Genomic DNA, 24,567 nt, shown 5'->3' with positions numbered 1-24,567 from the left:
TAAGTTACTTATTACCTTTAGTAGCGGTTCGGCCGACCAACAGTCCCGGTTGCATTCCATTTCGCCGCGTTCCATTCGATGTTGCTGGGCCCACAATATATTCCCAAAACTTAAGGGAATTAAGTGTTAGAGCAGTATTTTATGTTGATACGAAATTAATGCATGTTTGTATTGAATTAGAACACAACAGACGTTCATACACCTTCAGTGTTGAAAAGTCTTTTAAGACCTATAATTACCTATATAATTTACGAATATGTATCACAGTCTAATTTGGTACATACTTATTGAAATTTAAGTTTCTCTAAATCGTTAAAAAAAATTAAATTATTAGTTTTATATTAATATTGTGTTTTACGGTTATGGCATTAAAATAAAGCATACGTAATCTCAGCAACTGTGACTCTATACTACAATATGCTGTGTCGGACTTCTAAGAAAGAACGATGTCCCGCTCGCACTAGTAACAGCACGTTGTTGCCGTGTTTTGAAATTCTGTTCATTGTTCTGCTCATTTCAATACAGGCAAGGAACTAAAAACGTATCCGGTCAAAGGTCTAAAATATTTCTGTGCCTATTATAACTCAAAGCTATTCTTTGTTTTTTTTTTTTGCGGAAATAACAATTCACAACTCACAACCCAATTATGTGTTCACGTTCTCAATGTTTTCGTATAAGGTACTATTTAGATCACTATTGTTAGGCAACAAATACAATAAATGGTTTATGAGGAGTACACTAAAATTGGCAACCTAAAGTGGTGCCCATATTCCAAAAACAAAAGGGAACAAATTCTTAAAACTATATTTCAATTAAAAATGGATATTTTTATGGTGGTAGGACTCGTTGTCTGCCCTTACGGACAGATTCCACCTTCCTATCTATATAGGTACTTCGCGAAGCAGTCATACATTCCATATTTAAAATGGTCAACCATTATAATTTAATGCAACTGAAATTTCGCTTGCATATATCAAAGTGGGTGGCATACGTACATGTAAACAGAATTCTATCTGTTTTATGCGCGTAGACATGAATAAAATCAGGGCCTTACATTATTTTGAACACGACCACAAGCGTATCCGCTGCAAAAAAATTCGGTGAAACAATAAAAGTGTCACCCTCGCACTCGCGAGGTCTATTGATGGAAGCCGGGCAGTCGATGATTAATGGCGCTGAGTTATAGCGCACTTCCTGTGCATTCGGCCCTGCAACCATAGCATTGACCAAGTCTAAGTTAAGCCCAGTCAATACATCGCAACACGTTCCCCTTCAAAAAAACCGTTTTAGAACAGGAATTCTCAACATTTTCAATGCCATTTCATCGCATTAGTGCGGACTAAGAATACGAAGTAAATATATCTTGGCTGTTGATTTCCAAAGGAACGTCACCATGGGCACAGACTACTCAAGAATTTGACCATTTTCATACAATGAGTTCTAAAATGTTCGTATTTCCTAAAACAAATTATAAACTCACTTCACTAACCGTGCCTTGCGCAGCTACCTGTGGATTCGAAAAGTACATATGTATCTATTTTTTTAAAGTATGTACTTTCCAATTCCTCGTTAATATTTCTTATAAATTCGACCAAGCGATGTGGTTAAAAACTATTGTAATCACCAAGTATTTTGGGTGCATTTTTGAATTAGAAATATGCTATGATTTAACAAAAACGCCCGCGAAATAGTTGATCGACCTTTTACAGCCCGCCACCAAAGAGGATTTAGAACGGCTTTTTGCAATCAAATTGGTGGAATGTAGCGCAAAACTTGTACGATATTTAGTGTCATATAAATTTATTGTTTTCTACCAATTATTGAGATATTAAACATAATTAATATTTATAATACATATATACATCTATTCTATCTTAGTGATTAATTTATTTTAAAATGACTATGCATGGTGTAAATTCGATTTTAATCAACTGTCATCTCAAGTTTTAAATTTACTTTATGTAATTTCAGCTTTGTTTCGCCCTTTTCCGGCCGCGACGGGGCAACGCATAGTCGCCCGAAACATAGATCTTGTCAGATCCCCCGGATTCACTCTCGGTGCTTTTAGGACACTCAAGCACCGGTTACCGTCCTCGTCGTGCTCGTCGATTATGAGCGAACTAATCTGGAGACACGGCCAACTGAGTGTCTCGCCGGATCTTCTCAGTGGGTCGCGATTCCGATCAAGTGGTAGCACTGCTCTCGCTAGGGCTTGCTTTAGTAAATTCTATCAGGTTGACCCCGTGAGCTCACCGTCCGGGCGTAGCTAGAATAGCCTCTTAGGCTACCAGCGTGTCGGTAAAAAATAATTGTTTCGTGTAAAGGCGTGAAAAAAGCTAGTTGTTCCCAAATTTAATTTAAACTAAAATTATACTAAACAAAAAGAAAATAGGTTGACGAAAAGAGGAGAAAAGGTCTTTGCTAAATTATCAACATTGTTATATAGAATAGGTTCATTTTAAAAATGTGTGATATATAAATTGTAAGATAAATGAAATCTCATATCGGTATTTTTCATCAGTATGTATTAAAATTACTGCTTAAGCCAACCCTGACTGAAATTTGAAATCAAACTATAAAATTTCAAAGCGATCTTTTCCTTATTTTTTCTTTAACTTCGGATAGTTAAAATCAATGGATACCAGACACATAAAAAGCTATTAAGTTTTTACCACGATTGCGGCTCTGCCACTGATTTTCGGGTCGAAAACCTGAATCCGTTTCAATTAATCGCGAAAAGTAACTTTTATTCCGCAGATAGATGGTAATAGACTATATTGTAGGCGTTATATTGCATCTTGTGAATTGCCATAAAGTTTGGTCCAAATCGGTACGTAAACTGAATTAAGTACATATATTGATGTAAAATTAAAATGTACTCCAGAAACAAGTAGATCTTAGACAGTTTCTTTTTAAGAAATGAGAGGTTGTACTTAAACGTTTCTTGTTGAAAGGGACTTTACCCACTGAAGTTAAAAAACTCCCCTAGGTAATGAGGCGATTCGGCCGTAGATATAGAAGAACACAGTCGTTCCAAGAATATGGTAGACTGAACCATAAAATTTTGCAATTAAGAAAACGAATTGAAGAATAAAAACATACAAAAAAGGTATATTGACCAACTCTGTACTGACATACAGCGATAGTACTGACATATAAAAAAAACTGTTGTCGAAAAATGCGGCAACACTGATGATTCAATTTAAATTCTAATTGTTGAATGAAACGAGAAGATGAAATTTTGACAATAGGTATTACATATTAGTTGTCAAAAAAGAAATGGTTTGAAGAGCTTAAATAAGTTTAATGTTAAATTTTGAATTGAATAAAGAATAAGATCTCGCACTTTTTGATTTTCAAACTGTAGGTCTATTTCTACCATTTACAATAAATTTTCATGAAATTGTTTAATTTTAATTACATAATGTAATTGGGCCTGGAGCGGTCAATAGAAATAAAAAAACGAGACTTGGAAGTTGGAGTGAGATGTGAGTGAGCAAGAAATATGTTATGTATTATTATTTGGACGCCGTCGAATGGGAGAAACCTGCGTGCGGGCCTCACTGGCACCGCCCTGCCCCCGCGCCGCGCTGCTCCGATCATATGTTCGGTCGGCGGGCGAGTCTCGCACCGGCCGCTCACTGCGACTCGGGCGCTCGTCGTCGTCGCAACGCTACGTGCAACACTCCGGCGCTCGCTCCCGACCGATCAGCTGTCGAGCACTCCGCGCAGAACAAATCATATCCTTCGCGACGCGTACGTGACCGTTCGGATAAACATGGAGCTGTTGTGCGCGGAACGCGTCAGCCCCGGCAGTGGCGAGGGCGCACCGCGGCTGCCGCAAGCTGCTGCACCCGACCCGGTGCTGCTGCGCCGCCGCGTGCTCGACAACCTGCTGCGGACCGAGGAGCGCTATGCCGTCACCGCTAACTACTTCGGCACTGTGCAGACCGAGATCACACCTCACATGCGCCGTCTCGTCGCCGAGTGGATGCTAGAGGTGAGCGCACCCGCGCCGCATGCCGCACCCGCAAACCAACACTCGTGCCGCTGAACGCCATTTTGTCTCGTTTCCCAGCCACGTGTAGGTAACTCCAGTCTTGGACATGACATCCACATCAATGATTTCGTATGCTCCCTAAAACAGTTACCATATCGGTAAGAACTAAGTCGCACTGTCTTCCAACTCAATATCCGTCGAGTTCATGTCTGTGCCTATCATTCAGTGTTCCATTTATGATTCGAAATAAGTACTACTAAAGGTTTTTTCACTATCTAGGTTTATCAACGTTTGTAAAATCGGAATTCGGGTTACCAAATTTCACAACTAGAAACTGTGACGTTGTTTACATGATCAGCTGATTGCATTCTTGTATCAGCAGTTTCTTATAAGATTTTTTATTCTTTTTTTGCTAGTAGGAAATATTAATTAACTAATCACTTAACCGAGTGAAGTGGAATCATGACAAAATAAATACCTACTCTAAAACAAAAAGGCTCATAATGTTCGTAAAGCGAAGGTAGGTACAATGATATCAAGTTAGCTGCGAGGTGACTGGAGCGATGAGAACCGAGGGGCCCCCGTACGTAGCGCGAGCGGGCGCGGTCGCCGACCGATGCGACTCCGTGCTCGTTCTATTTGAATAATCAGCTGATTTTGACACGCACACAGCTGACGCTCCGTTGCGCACTTATCGTTGATACAAAATAAATAATTGACAGGGCGTATAAGATTGAACTCGTTGGGACACATCTAGTTCAATATTCGAACAAACTTAACATACGATCATCTTCGTTTTTAATATGCGTTCAAAGATACATTACTATATTATTATAGTTTATTCGTTTAGAATTCTTAGATTAATGAGATTAAGTTTAAATAGGTATAAAGTAGATAAGTTAGGAGAGAACGATACCGGCTTACGAAAAGTATTACCTAGTCAGCTGTTTAAAAGTCCACGTGTTCAAGCGACTAACTCTGCGCCGGCGGTGCGCGCTGACGTCATTCAATGAATGCGCTGCTATGGCATGGCGGCGCGACGGCGCATGCGCGACCAAGTTACCGGCACCTCGTGGCTACAACTAAACAAGTCGCATACCAACATTTCAGCACAAGCAGACCGAATCGTTCCTCCACGACTGTAAGGTCAATGACATCTTAGACTTTAACGTTTAATTTTCAAATAATTCTGACTTACATATTTATAAAGTTTCAATCAAAACTTCAACAACCTCACGGGAAAACAAAATCTGGAATGTTGCAATTTTAATATGCAGCCCAATTCCGACTTCAACCTTCAACCTTAACTTAATTTCATTGATAAATATCTAAAACAATGGACGTAGTGTTCTCACAATGACTTAATCGACTTCAATATCTACAATGACTGTGTTGAACCGGTGAGACCGAGAATAAGCGTTCACAAAGTATGTGAGACCATTTGAGTCGGCTCGTCGGAGGCCCGGAGTCGCGTTACAACGACACCGTGCGAAACTATGCAGGGAACGTACTATGTCCATACATCAACCGCCACACATAACTATCTCTATTTGTGTCCTTACCTACCAGTTTTTTACTGAATCTCTACTCACACATAACAATCAAACGTATTCTTGACACACACGACGTTTTCATTTCAAACCTACACGTTTAACGACAATGATATTCTTAATCGGTCTTTGACTAAGAACCACAACTTCAACCTACTTTAAAGAAACGGTCCGTGATCGATAAGAAACGTAATAACTGCAATAGAATAGCATGTTGCGTTGTATTTATCGCAATATGTTTATTTTCATTTAATATAGGTTATCAGGAATTCCGGGTGATAAACTAAGCAGCGGCCTCGGTGCGGTAACACTAAAGCGCTCCTGAGAAATATTAACGTTAACAAATGATGTATAACGGTCGTTCCTTTTTCAGGTATGCGAAGATCGCGGCTGCCAAGAAGAAGTCTTTCCACTGGCGATATCGTTCCTGGATCGGTTCTTGAGCATCTGCGCGGTGGGAAAAAGTCAAGTGCAACTTTTGGGCACAGCCTGTCTACTGTTGGCTTCCAAACTCCGTGAGCCAGGGTCGTGTGCCCTCCCCGCCGACCTACTTGTCTTCTACACCGCAAACAGCATCACCCTTACCGATCTTTGCGTAAGTTCTTATCATTTAAAATTTTCAACAAAAATACGTCCGATTTTTTTAAAGAGATTTTTTGACTTGGTAACTAAGACCTTTAGGTCAAGAATACGTCCGATTCACAGATTAGAATACAGAATACAGTATAAAGATCGAAGTTTTTTTTAATTGTCATTGTAGGCAGACGATTATACGACCCACCTGATGTGGAATGGTCATTGGCGCTAATGGACGTCATGGATAGTACCTCCTTCGGTTTTTGCGACTTGAAGACATAATTAAATATCTTTTTACGGTTTAATCTCGCGGTTTTTATTGTTATTATATTCTTCACGACTTTTCGAATACTTCACAGTTTTCGTGGTCGCGGGCTACTGAGATTCGTCCGTCCTAAACCGTAAAATTAGTTATAATTACTATGACGTCATGGATGTCGTGAATGGACATCAAACTGCTGATTATCGCTTATTATACTGTAATAGCATATCTTGATGTGGGAATTAAAATTATAACAGAAAGGCTGTCACTCGTACTTCTTCTCCTTATAATAATAATAATAAGCCTTTATTGCTGACCGTTAAAAAAAGATACCCTGATTGCGGGCGTGCGCCATACAATGTCTGGCTGTGAGAATCTTAAGGTATTTGTATTTCTTCGTGTGAAGCAACAGCTGTCTCATTAGTGATGCGGTTTCGTGTGGGCAGGTTTTTCCATGGCAGCCGCATGCAGTGGTTTTTAGCAGCGCGTGCAATCATCTTAGAGTGATTTCTAAAACATTCGCGAGCTGTACATCCGCGATAGATCGGAATTTCAGATTTAAAACGGTAGACTAATTAAATAGACAACAGATTAAACGTCTACTCACGTTCAATGTTTTAGAATAATTTAATTCGAAAACTTGGGTATTTACTCGCTTTTTACTGTGTATATTTAATTACCGACTGATGCTGAGGTATTGTTATTACTGGTAACCGTTTATCCGGTAGTTGAAGACAAATAAAATACTTTGGCTGCATCGAGTTTTCGATTTAGATAATTAAGAAAAATGCACATTGTATCCATATTGTATTTGTAATGCAGCGTGACTAATATCAGCCAACGTCTATAACCTATATCGCGCGTGGAAAACGCCCGCGCCACGTTGTCATCGCATCGGTCACAACTATTCACCTTCTGGCACTTTGTATAGTCCGGGCTGTACCGAAAATAAAATTTAATGAATCTACGTATTAACCGTAAATACGTCTACGTGAGACTCGTACAAAAATAGACGATATTGTTATAAACGTCGTCTTCCGTAGTTAACTACAGACGCTACTTAACGCGTCTAGTTATGTGGCGTGAATGACTACAGTTGCTGGTGCATCATAGTATTTGCATTCACACGTCTTTTCTGTACAGTATTTAGTCTGTAGGTTGCATTTTGGGCGCATTGTGGCCACCCGGCCGGGGCCCCGGCGCTCGTCCCGTAGATAATAATGTGCACGCTACGTTTTCGCGTCGCGATATAATGAAATACAATACGAGACTCGTTTTGTCTGTAAGTGCATTCGTGCACTCGTGTGAGACTAATTAGGGTCGTTCTTTATCTTTTCATAATTATCCGATCTGCCATATTAATATCCTACAATTTTTTTAGGTAATTTTCCTATGGACCTTAAAACAATGTTTTAATGATTCGGATGTTGAGTTGTAATCAGGGTCATATTGAAAATGATTGTTGTCATTTGACCGAAGCGGAATGCGACCGTTTTCATTGGCAAGGGAACGGCCCGTCAAAGAGTGTCCCTTAACGAGCCGTCGGACTTCTCGGAAGAACCGCCGAACGAGGTTCGCGTTTCAATCAGACCAATTACAGGCGAACCGCGCCGCTTATTTTTTTTCTCACGACACGACAACGCACTCTCCGTCTCGCCCGTGATGCACTACTCGTATATTCTCCGCGTGAACACATCGGAATACTCTATTAGAAGATAGCTCATTGAATTCGAATAGTTATCACATTTTACACTTGGTACAGTCCTGATGAAACTTTCTGGTAATGTTCTCGCCGAGCGTCGGACTACTCTCTCTGCGGCGTACAATTAAATCTTCGACCTCATGTCTCGTGATGGGTGGCGGCATTCAGGTTTTAATGCTCACGAGCTGCGGAAACCACTTAGCACCCAAATAATAAAACTACTGAAAAAATTTATCGGTCGTTCCAACACTCTCGTATTTGTAACACAGAGTAACTTTTCGGACAGATATGTCTAAATTAAATCTTGGTCAGGTTTTTTTTACCAGTTGATTTATTTAAGACAAACCCTAATCACGAGTTCACAACAATAACGAACTGTTAATATGTACATTTGGAAGGGAAATAAAAGCATCTTAAATTATTTTTTCTATCGATTTGAAATATTTACAATAAATTAAATGAAAAGAATCGAATATTCATGTTCAATGTCAACAGTTATTTCGTTTAAAAATAAGCTGATTAGTTCCGTAGCAAATTCGTAGAGCATCTACGAGATATCGTAGACCCGTTCTTGGAGCTATTTATCTTAATTTACACGTCAATTTGAGCGAGCATATTTTTTTTATTTAAACTATTTTAATAAGTCGCAACATAATTGTACGTTGTAGTATGTGTAACACGCATAACTTCTATGGTAAATTTAAAATTGTGCTTGTCAAGTGCAGTGACAGCGATATCTCGATTGTGAATAAAGTACTAATGAATCAAGTGCATTTCAATAATAGCAATTTAAAATCACTTCTACGCTAGTTTGTAACATGCGTTTTCACATTCGGCTTTCTATGTTGTAAAATTTAAGTGAATTTTGAAATTTTCGATCGATTTTCGTGAATCGAAGACATAATGAAAAGTTCTATGTATTACTGTTTATTTTGTGTACTATATTGTTTAATTACATTATTTACGACATTTCGATACTTTTTTTTTTCGTTAAACTAAACCGTAAAAGTAATTTTAAGTTTAAGGAATGCGTTATGTGTTATTTTAAGTATATTTGATACGATACGTAAAGAAATCTTTGTCGAGCTGAACGTTGGGCATAGCCGGTCTGGAGTACGAACAAAAAGAGCACGGCCGGAATCCACGGCGGTTTTAATGCAGGGTTCCCGCGGCCTCACGACCATAAAACCTGCCGCGTTCTCACATGCCCGCCACCACCGTAAACGTTTATTATAATTGAAGCATAAGTTTACGAGTGCGGTGCCAGTTACTCAAAAGAGAAAATTAAATACACCCTCTTTGGAATAATATAATAATTAATTGAATAACTACTCCGTTTTCGTCTCTGTACTTAGTAGATTACATAACTGCTTATCCTTGATTGTAGATTACGTTGTAAGTTTGTCTTTGCGATAAAAAACATGAAAGCGAAAAGTGTACGATTTTCCTTTTATCTCGAGAATAAAGCAAAAATTGACATTTATCTCCAGCAAAAGTATTTGAAGTAATTTATGCTACGCTCTTATTTTATAAACATGCCACATTCTGTGATCATTTCTAACGACACTCCTCTTTTTTTATGTACCTAGTTAATTATTGTGAACTCATAATCACTGGATTGTGAGTTACGATTCACGGTGGCTTGTATGAGGAAATTACCTTTATCTTCCTCGATCGATTCTATTGTAATAATTCGCCGTGTCTTTCTTGTTTTTTTATTGACTATTGAAATGCCGCCTATGTTCGCTAAATAAATTAAATACACCAGCGCTTGTTTTAACGCCACTACCTTGACACGTTGAAGGAACTATATCAGGAATTTTGAAGTACCGACAGCGAATCAAATTTTCAACTTAATCTTTTTTAAATAATACGAGGACGAACAAACCAATAAACAAAATACATTATGTGTTCGTAAATTAGATGGTCAGATTCCACTGAAATGTGACGCCAGCGCCGGTTCAATGTAAGATCAGTATTTAAATGAGTCAAATTATAAAGATCGACGCAGTGTAGCTGGTTAGTGACAGCAATTAAAATAAAATGTATTGAATGTTAAATAATAATACCGTTAGATTTATTCATGTATGAACATTCAAAACATGAACATCTGATATAACAAATTTCACCTTTTACTTACCTACGCTATTGTGACTCAGACATTGCAAAGGTCAAACAAAAATGTAGGTAATAATATGAATACATAGTTACAAAATACATATTAATAATGACGCATTATTTAAAGAGCATAGCAACTGATCTTCATGAAGAGTGGAAAAATAATTGGTACATTAAAATAGGGTACTTAATCGGGTGTCGTTAGCGGATCCCACACCACGACTCATGTGAATGTCTTCTGCACGATGCGAAAGAAGACTTAGGTCCAAAGCACACGAGAATGAATAAAAAATGCGGGAAAAGATCGCATAATTTTCACTTTTGTCTGTTAAGCACATTCTCACACACACTACATAAATAAATTATCGCTGTATTGTTAATAGCTAATAAAGATTCTGCTTTTGAATCTGTCTGTAAAGTCTTCCTTTAGTAACCGATGTATTATATTAATGGCATGATTATAACATTTAAAATCATGCCATTAAGTACCCTATTAAAAATAATTAATTTATGTTAGTTTGTATTAATTACTGCTGCATATTCATTATCCATTCATGATTTGTTGTATATGAAAGTTAAGATTAGAAAATCGCCTCCCGCACTGCACTTAGCGCACTTACTTAGTCCTAATGTGACATTATATCTTGCGTTTAGTGTCAATTCGCTTTAATCCCGATCAATAAAAACATAGCTCACCGTCTGTGTTTCACCGAGGTGATCAATAAAATAGTTTTTATAACAAATCTGTATCGATGGTATTTCGGTTTAATGTACATTTAGTTAAAGTTATGTCGATGTATTATAACTGCCTTCGAGAGCTATAAATTCCATCTGGTTCGATAGTTACACCGACCCGACCCATGCGGGCTATCCGACTAAAGAAAAAAAAAAAAAAATTGTGGTTTTGAAACGGAGAACTTGTGTCTTGAGGAAAACTAACATCAGGCCAAAACACCGAAGTCTAGCTTTGATTTTTATCAAAAAACAAGGACACTGTACGTATATAGAAATAACGCCTTATATAAAAATGCTGAACAGAAATTATAACGATTAGGTACTAGCGGTTTTCGATATCATCATTTCAAAAGAATGCGCTGATAATATATTTTATGCGAGCATTGTGATATATTGCATTCAAGACATTCGCAAGTGGTTCGGCAAATTGGCGTGCACATTTTATGTATAATACAAAAACCAACAACACGAATGTCGTTCGATATCTCGAATATGTAATAAGTTCGTAAGATTTACCGTCGACTAACGAATTCGTATTCCTTGTATCTCCACTACGTAACCTTTATTTTAATCTACAAAATATTGTATTCAACAAATAATCAAATATAGCCCGTTGCTTACTATCCGTGACAGGAAAATTCCGAAGTTGTTCAATCTCACGGCGTGGCGGCCACGCGACACCAAGCTCATTGTTTCCTTCTAATGGCGGCGCAGTCAGACCGTTCGATGAAATTGGATAAAGCATGGGAACCGGTGAGGAATTCAGCGTTTGCACTGCAGCGGCAAGGGTTGTTTTCTTAGTTCGTTTTATTGACTGAAACGCGCCTCGATAACAACCGACCACCCCACCCACGGCTTTCTCTAATCAACGCCCCGACTTTACGAGCCGCATTCCGACAGTTTCCACTTTATAACCTAAATAAAAGTAAACGACCTTAAACAGATATTCCGAACCGGGGGACTCGTCAAACAATACGAGATCAGCTGTTACAATTAGAAATCGAAAATATATCAAAAGTACAACAATGGACATTATTTTGAATGGTGCGATACAGGTATATCTTTTTCATCGTTTGATGCACTGTTTGCGGTGAATGCTTTATGAACGTATTGTTTTAAACGTATTAAACGTTTAGTTCGGGCCCCGACGCGTATAGCGATGTTTTCATTGCGCGGTCGACCCGCATACCGCCACATTATTAACCGCTTTCGCAGACTCAGCTGTTCCCTTCAACCTATCTGTTCCATTATTATTACTCCTATGTTCTATGAACATTCCTATTGCTTTTTATAGCAATACAGATATAAAACTGCTCGTCGCATATTACGTTACACTTACTTCGATACCGAGTGACGATACTTCATTCATTCATAAACACTCGTGCTTTAAGTATTTGAGCCATAACCGCCAAGGTTTGTTGTACAAAATCAGACTTTAAATCAATGTTGATGTGAAGTGAATTTGAGTGGAATATGAAAGTCAGTGTCTCCGCCGCGGTCGACCCCGCCGATTGAGTTAAATAAACATCGTGTATTATCTGTCAACGGACATGCATCATGTCTATATGTGAGTTTGTGTCTGAACACAAAATAATCACGTTATTCATAAAAAAATAACTGACAAAATACAAACTTATCAAGGGTATCGTGTGGTCGTATTACGTATCTATATTATTTCGTTTAAATTTTTTTTAGGTTAAACATTTAGGCGACATCGAAATAAATTGCTAATAATTACATATCATTAAGGATATTTTAAAATCTCACAGCTGGCTTGATAATAAAGTACAAATTATGGTACGACGAACATACTATGCAGCTACAGTTAAACTTGTTTTGTTCCAAAAAAGAAAAATGTGTTTCATATAACAAAAGAATTGTAGTTGATTGCATAACAAAGTACTGCTGGTGTACTTATGCGCCGTTCCGGGAAATTGAGAGAAACTTGCCGCGTTTTTACGATTATTACACCGGATACGGCAGGCGACAAATGTTATTTTACTCTTTAGTCTCATTTACATTTATTAAAAATGAAATATGTGCAAATAACGTTCAAATAGAACACAGTGAACACACCTTTATTATTAACTTGTCAAATCATCACGTTTTATATTAAAACTAAACGGAAAACTAAAGCAGCATGGGCGATTAAGGCACAATTTTGTATTTCAATCCAAAAATTTACAAGCTCATGTGAGCAAACGTAGCAATTCTCGAAATACAGTGATCATTTATTAATCCTGCATATTAAAAATGCTGTTAAAATTATTATCGGTATTTCATCATTATTTATACACTTATTATAACATAGAGACAATATTCCCTAAACAATATATTTTTAAATGTATTTTTAAACGGTATTTTTCCTTTTTTAACAGAGCTGGGAGTTGCTAGTGCTGTCGAAGCTGAAATGGGATGTAGCAGGGGTGACAGCGCACGACTTCTTGCCTCTTCTGCTATCGCGGTTGCCGATCCGAGGCCTTGTCAACGTGGAAATGGTGCAAAGGCATGCAAAGACGTTTATTTCACTAGCGGCAAGAGGTGAGGATATGCATATTGATTAGAAAACTTCTCTCAATCAATATTCTTAAGAATTTCAGGTTAATGCCATGAAGGCATGTACTTTATTACTATACAAAGTTTGTGACAATAAATAGAATCAACTTGATTCACCACAAAACACTTTATAAGATGTATTAGTTGATAGTAAACACTGGATATACCATATTAATTTATTGCTCAATTCTCGGTACGTTATTTACAATACCTATACGACATACGGATGTCGTGTGTCGGTTCGAGCCTTGAGACCACGTTGGTGTTCTCCAGCGTGTCACTGAACCTTTGAAAACTGTTTTAACACCGAATATTATGTTTTTATGGAGAAAAAAAAAACGATTTTAGCATAACGAGTCGAATAAGAACTTAATGCTCTTCATTTACTAATTTAATTGACCTTGGTCTTGATACGACCGGGTTCTTTAAAAGCTTACATGATAATTACCTTGTCGGAGTTACAAGAAATAAGTATTTCGTGATTTTTATCAAAAAACCACACTGTCCATCTCTAACATTAATCAGCAAAAGTGATGACATAATAAAATAGTTCCTTTGTAAAACTTAAAAAGTACATAAGTTTACTCGGTTCGTTGTCTAGACAATAGACAATAATTTATGGTAAAAATAAATAAGTACGTTCGTCTTCCAACATAAATTCGATCTAGAGTCTTTATAATATTGATTATAGTATAATATAGGAACACATGGGACAGATAAACATTGCTATGTCGCATGTATGAGATGAAAATAGTGCTGTCCTGTGGCAAACTAGTGCTACAGATGTGAATAGGTTTGTTTACAGTGAGGGTAGAGTGCGCGACGAGGGCGCGGAGGGCGGCGTGTGTGTCCCGCCTCCCACGCCGCTTGCCCGAGCGCATTCCAGCACGCCTCAGGACTCCCCCGCAACCCCCTCGACCCTCTTGGGATCATATGTTTTTGTGCAACGGTTTTTGTTGTTCGCCGCGGCTCTGGTCTTCTTGTTTTTTTTATTTTTATTTTACATAAAAACTTTACGCTCCAGCTCTTATGACAAAAATGAATCATAACAACTAAATTAAGTTATACCAGTACGTTCATACGTTGCTGTCATCGATCATGATCCTAATATTTTATTAATTAACTAGTTATTATTCTTTAAATTAAATGCGTGTGCTTTTTCACTCGTATGTGCCTCTTACAATTTGCGGCATCGGTCGAACCCGCATTATGTATCATTATTTGAATGGCACAATTTACTCCAAAATCATAAGCAATCAACTCATTCGGATATTAAATTTATATTGGGTTATTTAATAGCCTATAAGGTTTCTCTTGCGCTGCTTTTAAATAAAACTATTATATGTAATTCACTTTTTAACGAACTTACCTATATATTTGCGATTGTTTGTCAACTGGTATGCCATACATAATTACGTACGTAAGATATTATGTGAGCGCAATAATATCTATGCTTGGTGGCAGGTCTATCTTATCAGTTTGATAGCTAACGTGTGAACGGCACCGAACGGTTAATGATTAGTGACGGGATACGGTTAGTGGGTAGCAAAGGTTCAATGTTACCTTCGAAGAGTGCCTTGTCTTGCGCTGTGTGATTAGCCGTATTTGTTCCGGTAAAAAATACATTTTATTAAGGCGACACCGGTCGAATATTTTCTACTTTATATTTTTCAATCTTATCGGTTTGAAGAATTCTTGGCGTACGGTATACGCTTCATGTAGTTTTAGTTAGATGTTAAATAAACTCTCAACTTATCCACGCAGGTTAGTAACACCTCGGTCATCAAGGTCATTCCAATTACATGTTCCATAACCCATGACATACGAGAACTTTGTATCTGCAGTTATCACGCGCACATCCTAATGCTATTGCATTAGGATTGCAACAAACACCCTTGAACTTAATTCCGAAAAATTCCATCTTTATGGACGATTGACATAAAAAATTATAAAAAACGATATAACACTGATGATAATAAAACTCTGATAATAAAAGCGAGTGAAACGCTTGAGAACTTTGTTCTAAACTAATATCATATACAATTATTTAAATTTACATATTACAAAAGCGTACTGGGATCAAAACTTCCTCGCGCACTTCCTCCGGCAGGTATTTAAGTAGTCGCCTCGTTACCTATGAGGTGTAGCTTCGTATCCGCTTCGTGTGTGTCCGCAATAACAGTTACGAACTCGAAGCAATCCCGATACGAAAATTAGAGCCACAGAAACTATTAATTTTGACAATGATGAGGAGTTTTTGTATTGCCACGACCGGTCCGCGCCGGTACTGTTTGATTAACATCAGATTATGCAAATGCTCAGAGTACGGCCGCTTTCGTTGTTTCGGAGCTCTTTTTATTCGTTCCCTCCGCCCGTCCCCTTTATCTCCGGTATGCCGACATGCAAATTAAAAAAAAAGAAGGAAATAAATCTTTTTAAATAAGCTGAGTGTTCGATATCTGTAAAAAGACTCACATAATGGAGTCTACTTAATGATGAATGGAGGGCCATTGGTGGCTTCCCTATCATTGTACGCGACGTCTGCTTATGGTCATTTGTAGTTTTGATTCGAATTTATATTTGCGAAGGCGTGGGAACGACTAAGGTCTATAAAATAAAGTTAGATACACACTTGAAGTAATAAAATGTATATAATAATCGATGAGATATTTTTAGCTAAAGTATAAAAAAACCCGAATAGGTACAAATGACATCATTGTAAATTTGAGCATTTAAATACAAAAAAAAGAAACGCAAAACTTTTAAAACATAATAATTATCGATTTTGTGGCTGGGAGTTTTTTTTTTATTACTTTGATGGGTGGACGAGCTCACAGCCTCTTCCTGCTGTTAAGTGAAAGTGACAACGTGAATGCTTGAGACATGAGGTCGAAACTTCATTGTATTGTTTAACGGCTGTCCCACCGTGTTTGAATTCGGAACGTCCAAAGGTGTCAACGAGCGACGTCCGCTATGACGCTTTACCCCTTTCCATTTTCTTATTTCTTATAGTCATTAATTTTAAATTATTTATTTTGTCACTTATAGATAAATAAAAATATCAAACTAATAAAACAGTCCACTCTTATTCACCACAACGCAACACACCGATCCAACCGTTGAGCACAACTGCTTCGCGGCATAATTAATAGGTTGGATGGATGGATGTACCTCTTATGCCCTACCATCAATAATTGATCTTCTTCTTCTCAGTCATTCGCACTCTTGGCAGAGCGGTCGTGGTCATCAGTCCGGGTTCTTCAATATTTGTACAAATATATATTTTGCGGGTGTCATTGTCTGCTAGGCCTGACGCGTAAACACCGGTCATTTGTGTTTCATTCGGCGAATAATTTCAATTACCGTACTTATTTACGAATTGCCCTTAAAATAAAATTTACATATACATAATATTTACTTCGGTTTTCGTGAGTCATAAAAATTTAATAACCATAACTCGTTTTTCATTTTCATCTCACATTACACATAGCTACCAAAAACTACCAAATTACCTTATTTATTACATATCTACCAAAAACTACCAAACTACCTTATCAAAAACTACCAGATTCAATCTTAATTACGAGTTTTATTAGTAACTTCTTTTAATTTTCTACAAGAAGTCACGAAACACATACATCGTGTTTACATATGCGTTTTTAAAATCATTCGAGGATCAAATAATGTATTACGACAATAACGTCGGATAGGCACTATTACTTTTAGTAGGGTTATTACTTTCACTTGTATGCAGTTTTATCAGTTGAACGTAAGGACATGAATTACAATATCGTGCCAGATATAGTGCGAGGGCTTGCCAAACTAAGTCCGTGAGAAATATTCAAGTAAGTCGAGCATGCGCTTGCAGGCTGTGGAATGCGGCCGCGAGGGCGGGTGCCGGCTTCTTTGAGCCTACACTCTCCAGACTTGAGTGACGGCCGGTGCAAGTGAGATGGCGAGATTTACCCACAACTACTGGACCGTCTCGAAAAACTATCACGTTTAGGAATGTTCGTTAGGAAAGCTACAATGATAACTAAATTCAGCAATTGAAAGGAAGGCGCCATAACATTGAATGCTTTAATGAGTTTTATTTTTAATTGTGGTAGGATCTCTTGTGAGTCCGCGCGGGTAGGTACCACCGCTCTGCCTATTTCTGCCGTGAAGCAGTAATGCGTTTCGATTTGAAAGGTAGGGCAGCCGTTGTAACTATTCTGAAATCTTAAAACTTATATCTCAAGGTGGGTGGCGCATTTACGTTGTAGATGTCTATGGGCTCCAGTAACCACTTAACACCAGGTGGGCTGTGAGGTCGACCACCCATCTAAGCAATCAAAATAAATTTAGCTGATACGAATTTCTATTGTTACAGATTATGAATTCACGCTGTACTCTTCAAGCACTCTTGCCGCTTGCAGCATCGCTGCTGCACTACGAGGGCTCGAACACGATGGCTACTTATCGAGACTCCAAGAACTCACGCGCATTGACTTAGTAAGTAATCGATTTTCCCAAGCATTTACTCTGTGCCTAATAATACCTATTAGATAATAATAATAATAATAATAAAATCATTTATTGCCGTTCACATTAAATAAAATAAAATACAAAAAAAAGTAAAGAAAAAAAAATGAGAAAAAGACAAAAGGAGGTGGCTCAGCTAATGGTGTTCAAGACTGATAAATCGAACAGCGCCGATTTTCAGTCACCTCCGTTTCCCTTTGGTTCTTTGCGGGAATGAAGGCTAGGTACGTGTGTACAGACTTAAAACATGGTACTATGTTGTATAAAAAAATAAGAAAAAAACAGAACAAAAATCAAATTAAATGGTGAATCCAAAGTCTAAATTTAAATTTCTTTTAGGATTGCCTGCAGACCTGTCTCGAACAGATCGAGGATATGGTGCAAAGTTTGATAGTGGAGCGTGACTCGTGTCCCCCAAACGGCCAGGCGCGAGAAGCGGCGGGCTGGACGCCGCCCCCCGCCCCCCCGCACGACAAGGCGCACAGTAACGCCGCCACACCCACCGACGTCAGAGATGTACACTTCTAAACCTGGACAGGCTCTGCGCCTCCACAATCTAATTAAGTAATCACGAAGCATCAGTACGAAAATACTATAAACTACAAGAAACGTTGCCAGATGCATTCGTGACGGCGGACTGATCGATACAAAGACTGACAATCGTATGTCTCTCCTAGTTAATGTACGTATATACTAATTGTGAATACATAACTGTAAGCCTCACGTGCTACTTGTAATTGCCTCTAGTCTGTACGTTCACTAATTATATTATTACTTGCATTGAACGTGACCTTGGTAAGCCTTAATAAACATTCTAGTTAATACGGCTTCAGAAATTGCAATCTACCTCTTATATAATTAAGGACTATCAGTTTCATGCGGCAAATACCCTACGCTTTACCGATAAATTAGCTGTTGTTCATATTATGTGTGTTGAATATTGTTTACGCGGGACCAAAGTTAGATACACGTTTTAATTATTGTATAATAATAATAATATGTTACTGATTTTCTTTGGATGGTATCGGTTTCACTAAATACATTAGTATTATTATAATGTTGACTTATCTTTTATCATCTTCGAATAAAATAATACACCCGACATTACGACGCGCTTGTATTTGCCACTTTGAAATTAAAATTGGTACACCTACACTATCAGAGTTTATTTTATATCGGGGGAAGGCAATAAATTACGCTTGTTCGTTGTAAAAACTAACGTTAGGTTTCTTTTTTTTTTTTGATTATATATTTATCTTAGTTATATACAGATTGTATGTATATTATAATACTTTCAAACAAATATATAAACCAGATACTATTAAAAACTAAAACTTATTTGTAGGACGTTGTCTGATAGTAGACGAAGGACTGTTTATTTTTCTAATATTTTGCGTAATTAGTTATTTAGGGATTTTTTTTTGTTCCTTGCAACGAAAGCGTCAGTTCTTTCAGTTTGTATGTTTATGTGATAGGATCAACTTGTTGCTTTGAATTTCGTATTGTAGTCACTTCCAGTCATAATAAGTTAACGTAGATCTAATTTCATTTTCTTTATAGATTGCTGTATAGAAATATGTGATCGTTAAGATGTTTTTTTAGAATAGGATCAATTATTTTAACACCACCTTTATCGTTCCTAAGCGAAAATGCACTAAAATAAACAATGCAATAGTCATGTTCCATTTTATTTGTACTTAATAGTCTACATAGGTAGTTAGAATGATCGTAGAGGTGACTATGTTAATAAAAAAAAATGTGATATACAATGTTCTTAGTTATAACTATATTGATTTAAGTACGGGTGGTGTATTTCAGGCAGTAATTAAAACGCGGTTACGATAAAAATATAAATGTGCTTTCTTTTATTACGTTAGTAAAATATATGTAAGGTTAATTTATCTGTAAATTGACGTTAATCTAACTGTGCGATTTTTTTATAGCTACGTAAAAACAAAAAAAACAATATTATAGCTACGTAAAAACAAAAAAACAAAATTATAGCTACGTATAAACAAAAAAAAAATCACTCGATGTCTTCCACAAAAGCGAATCAGGTCAAACAACAGCTTATATAGACTTGATACATATTTAGTGATCTGTTATGTGTATAGGATATTAGTTGTAAATGTATATATTCGTAAAATTTACATTAGGGTGTGCTGTAAGCATGTGGTGCCATAAGTTACACTGCTATATTTTTATTCTTTAAAACGGAATACGATTCATTACTTACACGTACCTAACTAAACCATCATAAAGTGTATTTGGACATTTGTAATTATTTATTCGGTTATGTAATCCAAAATTCAATTGCATTTAGTGCTTTATGCACATTGACATAAAGTTGCATTCACTTTAATGTAAGATTATGTATAATATAGGACAAAAATTGTGGGAAAATATACGCATTACGAAGTTAGTCTTGTTTAATGCTTAGTTTGCTTTCGGACTGGCTTATTTTGAAGTAGTTTATAGTTTAGTTTATGCTTAATGAATTAAAAAAAAAGTAAGTGAAAAGTATCCCTTTTCCTGTGATTATAAAATGATTATGAAAGGAGCAACGAAGCTCAGACTTGGTGATTGAATGCGACGTCGCCGAGAACGTCATAGAAAAGTTATATTTATATTATATAAGACAAATTCTAATTATAATTTAGTGACTTTAAAACGATATATTAAGTACATTGATTTCATATGTGATTATTAAAGTTTCTCTTTGGATTATAAGGACGACGAGCTGTCGAGATGTAAATATATTGAATATAAAAAGGACAATAAAATTTTGAAAATTCAATAGTACATTTTTATTTTTTACCCGACGATTACGCATTTCTGCACTGGCGAGCGCCTACGCGAGATTTACTTGGCTGATGACGTAACCTGCCGATTCTGTGTGCGGAAGGTGGAAAATGCGAACGGCATAATTTGTCTCATCGTTAGCAAAGATAAGAATAAACATCTTGAGCAATGATTACTCTGATAAAATCTAAAGGTTCTAATCTTCAAATGGTATTGCGGAATTCATGGTGTTTGAAGGGCACAGAACACGGGAATTACATAAAGATCCCAACGTTTCATATTTGGAGGAATTATTTGCCCAACCTTTAACACCAAGATAGGATAATAATACAAGGATAGGTCACACACGTTCATCAATAGCCCCAGACCATATTTGAACTATTCCATATTAGAACTAGACAGACACTGATACATGTTTTAAATACGTTTAAATATATACATACATAGATATAAAACAGCCACACAAAGAGCAAACGAACCTGCTGGAAGTGATTTCTTAAAGAAATAAGCAGTGCCTTTGTACATAATTTTCCTATTACTCTGTACTATGCCTTCTTTTTTGTGTGTACATAAATAAATAAATAAATAAAAACCTGTTCATCACACGAATGTTTATCCGATGTGGGAATCGTAACCACGACCCTCGGTCTAACAGAAGCGCGCTAACCACTGCACACACGAGCACTTCAGTCAAACGAAAATACCAACGATTATTCGGTGCTAATTTTATTATGTTTAATTAATAATAAAATTAAAATTTTTAACCAAAATTCCTGAATTTCGCTTTCTGCAGGTGACGAGTTTCGCACTCTGCGCATTACCCACCGATTATAATATTGAGGGATGAAATACCATTTGGTTTATGCGACATTTCGCTTATTACGCAATATTTGTCTTTGTAATTAGAGGTCAGTTTTATTTGGTATTAGCATTGTTACGCCGGTAAGAGTAACGCGATCTGTCGTTGAATAGCAGAAACGAATATCAAAAGAACTAGTAAAATCAAGAACGCTCGAAAAGTGCAACGCCATCTATTATCAAATAGCGGAACCGCATTTAGAAATTACTGGGTCTCGCCGGGAATGTTCTCGATAATTGTAAAGTTGTCGTATCGACTATAAAAGCGTTGAGCGCGCGACAGAGATGACACGAAGGCAGTTAGTAAGCGGTTCTACTCGAAGCGAAACAGCGAAGGGATCGCCTGAAGCGAAGCGGAAGAAGTGAATTACGAACTGTAAAGTATTCTGTAAGTGTTCTAAGTGTTAAATAGAGTTTTAATTTGTACTTCGGTGGAAGTTTTATTTATCCCGAACCCCAGCCCGTAACAATATCAACAATTCGATGTTTTGATTTCAATTTGAATTTACCATACCAATACAATTTAAATAACTGAAGAATTTTTTTGTTATGATATTTTTTTCCAAATTTTAAACTTTCATTAGCTCTCCTTTAAAATTGGAAAAATGTTACCAAAACCAATTAACTTTTTACACCTCGAATTATATTATAGCTGATCCGGCAGACATCCTAGTGCCTCAGTCGGTAAATAAAAGACCTAAACTTTTGTATAAATAAACTTAAAACAAACAAAGGGAATCGGTCCGACGAGGGACACATCAAAGGAAAAACAAAATTGTTATTTTTATTTTATTCCGAGCATTTTCATATTCATCTACCTTTTAAACCTTCTCTGGACTTCCACAAATAATTCAAGACCAAAATTAGCCAAATCGGTCCAGCCGTTCTCGAGTTTTAGCGAGACTAATGAACAGCAATTCCCTTTTATATATATATAGATACTAGCTGACCCGGCAAACGTTGTTTTGCCATATATAAGATTTCTAGTGAATTTCTAGTGTAGAAAAAAAAGTAATTTAATGTAAGTGTGTAAGGATTTGGTAAATACGTGAAAGAGGCATGTAGCGCTGTGAACGATTAGGGAGTATAAAAATAACAAAACCTCATTCAACCACATACCTCATTAATGCCTCATTATAACAAAAAAAAGTCCAAAAATAAAAATAAATGTTAAGGGTGGACAACCCTTATCATTTAGGAGTATGAAAAATAGATAGTAGCTGATTCTCAGACCTACTGAACATGCATATAAAATTTCATAAAAATCGCTCAAACCGTTTCAGAGGAGTATGGTAACTAACATTGTGACATGAGAATTTTATATATAATATAGAGCGTCACCAATTTGCACGTGAACAAAATAAACGGGCGTCAAATAAATCCAACATTTTATTTAATTTATATACCATTATATTAAATGAAATTTACAATATTCATGTACATACAACAAGGTTCGAGACAACAATTTCTCGTTCTATTTACAACAAATTATACATACATTGAATTGAATTGAATTGAATAACGTTTTTAAAATACTTATCATAACGTATGGAATATTGAAATTGGATTACTAACACGTTGCAACGTTTATAAGGTCGTGAAAGAAAAGGCACATTTCAATCACAAATCCAATTAGAGTTTCATCTACATAGTTTCGTCTAAAACTTTTATCTCTTAGAAATTTAAAAACAATATTACAGTATTACCAGATGTTTAATGAAATTTCCAATAAGGAATAACTTTTAAATGAAAATATACTGGGTAATACCTACTAATTTTAATCGTATTTTTTGTAATTCTTTGGATACGTGTATTTTAATTTAGTTAATAGAATATGGAGAGGAATGCAGTGTGCTTAGTGCGAGTTTTTTAACGTTCTCGATAGCGTAAAAGTTAGCTCATATAATTTGTATGGAATGGGATCGTTTGCTTACGTTTGCCGCTAGGGGCGCTGTTCCAACTGCATACAAAATTGTAAAAGACTCGCACCAAGCACACAGAATGTTCGACAAATCGTATCGTTCGTTCGTTAATAAGTCGATCGCTTGTCAAAGACATTAAAGTAAATAAACATAAAACTTTACTGGAAAACGAAAAATGTAACCCATTTTCTTGTATTAAAATATAACTTTATTACACCTACTCGTAATTTATTAACTTAATTAATACAATATTGACAAGCTTGACATTGAATCACTTGGCAGTTTCATACTTAAAAAGGAAGACAGTTGGACAGAATTTTAAAATACTCTCAAATTTTATTCTATATTTTTATAATGTGTATTTTGAATTTATCAAGTGACATACACAAACGTAATTAAATTTAACATTTACAATTAAAACATTCTACAAGACGAAACTGCCAAAAAACATTATTAACAGAGGGCAAACTGACGCGTGGCAAAAATTTAGAAATCGATGTTTCTTCAAACACTTTAAATTCATGCCCTATTTGGTGGTGGCACGCTATTTATGAAAAAGTACACTATGCCTATTAATAAAACAAATATGACATACACTATTTATACTTATTATTGCGTCGATGGATGAACCCAGCTCACGGCCAGCTCGATGGAAAGCGGTTACCAGAACCTTTTCTATTTATTTATTACGTAGATGGATGTACGAGCTCACAGTACACCTGGTGTTAAGTGGTTACCGGAGCTCATAGACATCTACAAAGTAAATGCCGCTACTCACCTTGAGATATGAGTTCTAAGGTCTCAGTATAGTTACAATGGCTACCCCACCCTTCAAACCGAAACGCATTACTGTTTTACGGCAGAAATAGGCAGGGTGGTGGTACCTACCCGTGCGGAATCACAAGAGGTCCTACCACCAGTCAAAACCTATGCATATGACACGAGAATTCCATCACCCATCC

General features: G+C 36.7%; 1 protein-coding gene across 1 annotated transcript; it reads left to right on the top strand.

Moving 5' to 3' along the window:
• The first annotated feature begins 3,505 nt into the window (after positions 1-3,505).
• LOC114241730 (G1/S-specific cyclin-D3) lies at positions 3,506-20,820 on the top strand. Its single transcript, XM_089732227.1, has 5 exons — positions 3,506-4,000; positions 5,924-6,145; positions 13,322-13,484; positions 17,872-17,993; positions 18,363-20,820. Exons 1-5 carry the CDS (start codon positions 3,506-3,508, stop codon positions 18,549-18,551), a joined length of 1,191 nt encoding a protein of 396 aa, XP_089588353.1. The 3' UTR covers positions 18,552-20,820.
• Positions 20,821-24,567: the final 3,747 nt, after the last annotated feature.

The sequence above is a fragment of the Bombyx mandarina genome, chromosome 13 (assembly GCF_030267445.1).
Source record: "Bombyx mandarina strain Sakado chromosome 13, ASM3026744v2".
Lineage (NCBI taxonomy): Eukaryota > Metazoa > Arthropoda > Insecta > Lepidoptera > Bombycidae > Bombyx > Bombyx mandarina.
Note: the sequence above shows the minus strand (reverse complement) of the source record. Positions and strands in the feature narration are given on the sequence as shown.

What these genes read in the sequence shown, in the direction of transcription:
- LOC114241730 (XM_089732227.1), top strand. Translation starts at nt 3,506, where the DNA reads ATGTTATGTATTATTATTTGGACGCCGTCGAATGGGAGAAACCTGCGT. An exon ending in TCGCCGAGTGGATGCTAGAG is followed by an intron (nt 4,001 to 5,923) that starts GTGAGCGCACCC and finishes TTCCTTTTTCAG; the next exon opens with GTATGCGAAGATCGCGGCTG. An exon ending in TCACCCTTACCGATCTTTGC is followed by an intron (nt 6,146 to 13,321) that starts GTAAGTTCTTAT and finishes CTTTTTTAACAG; the next exon opens with AGCTGGGAGTTGCTAGTGCT.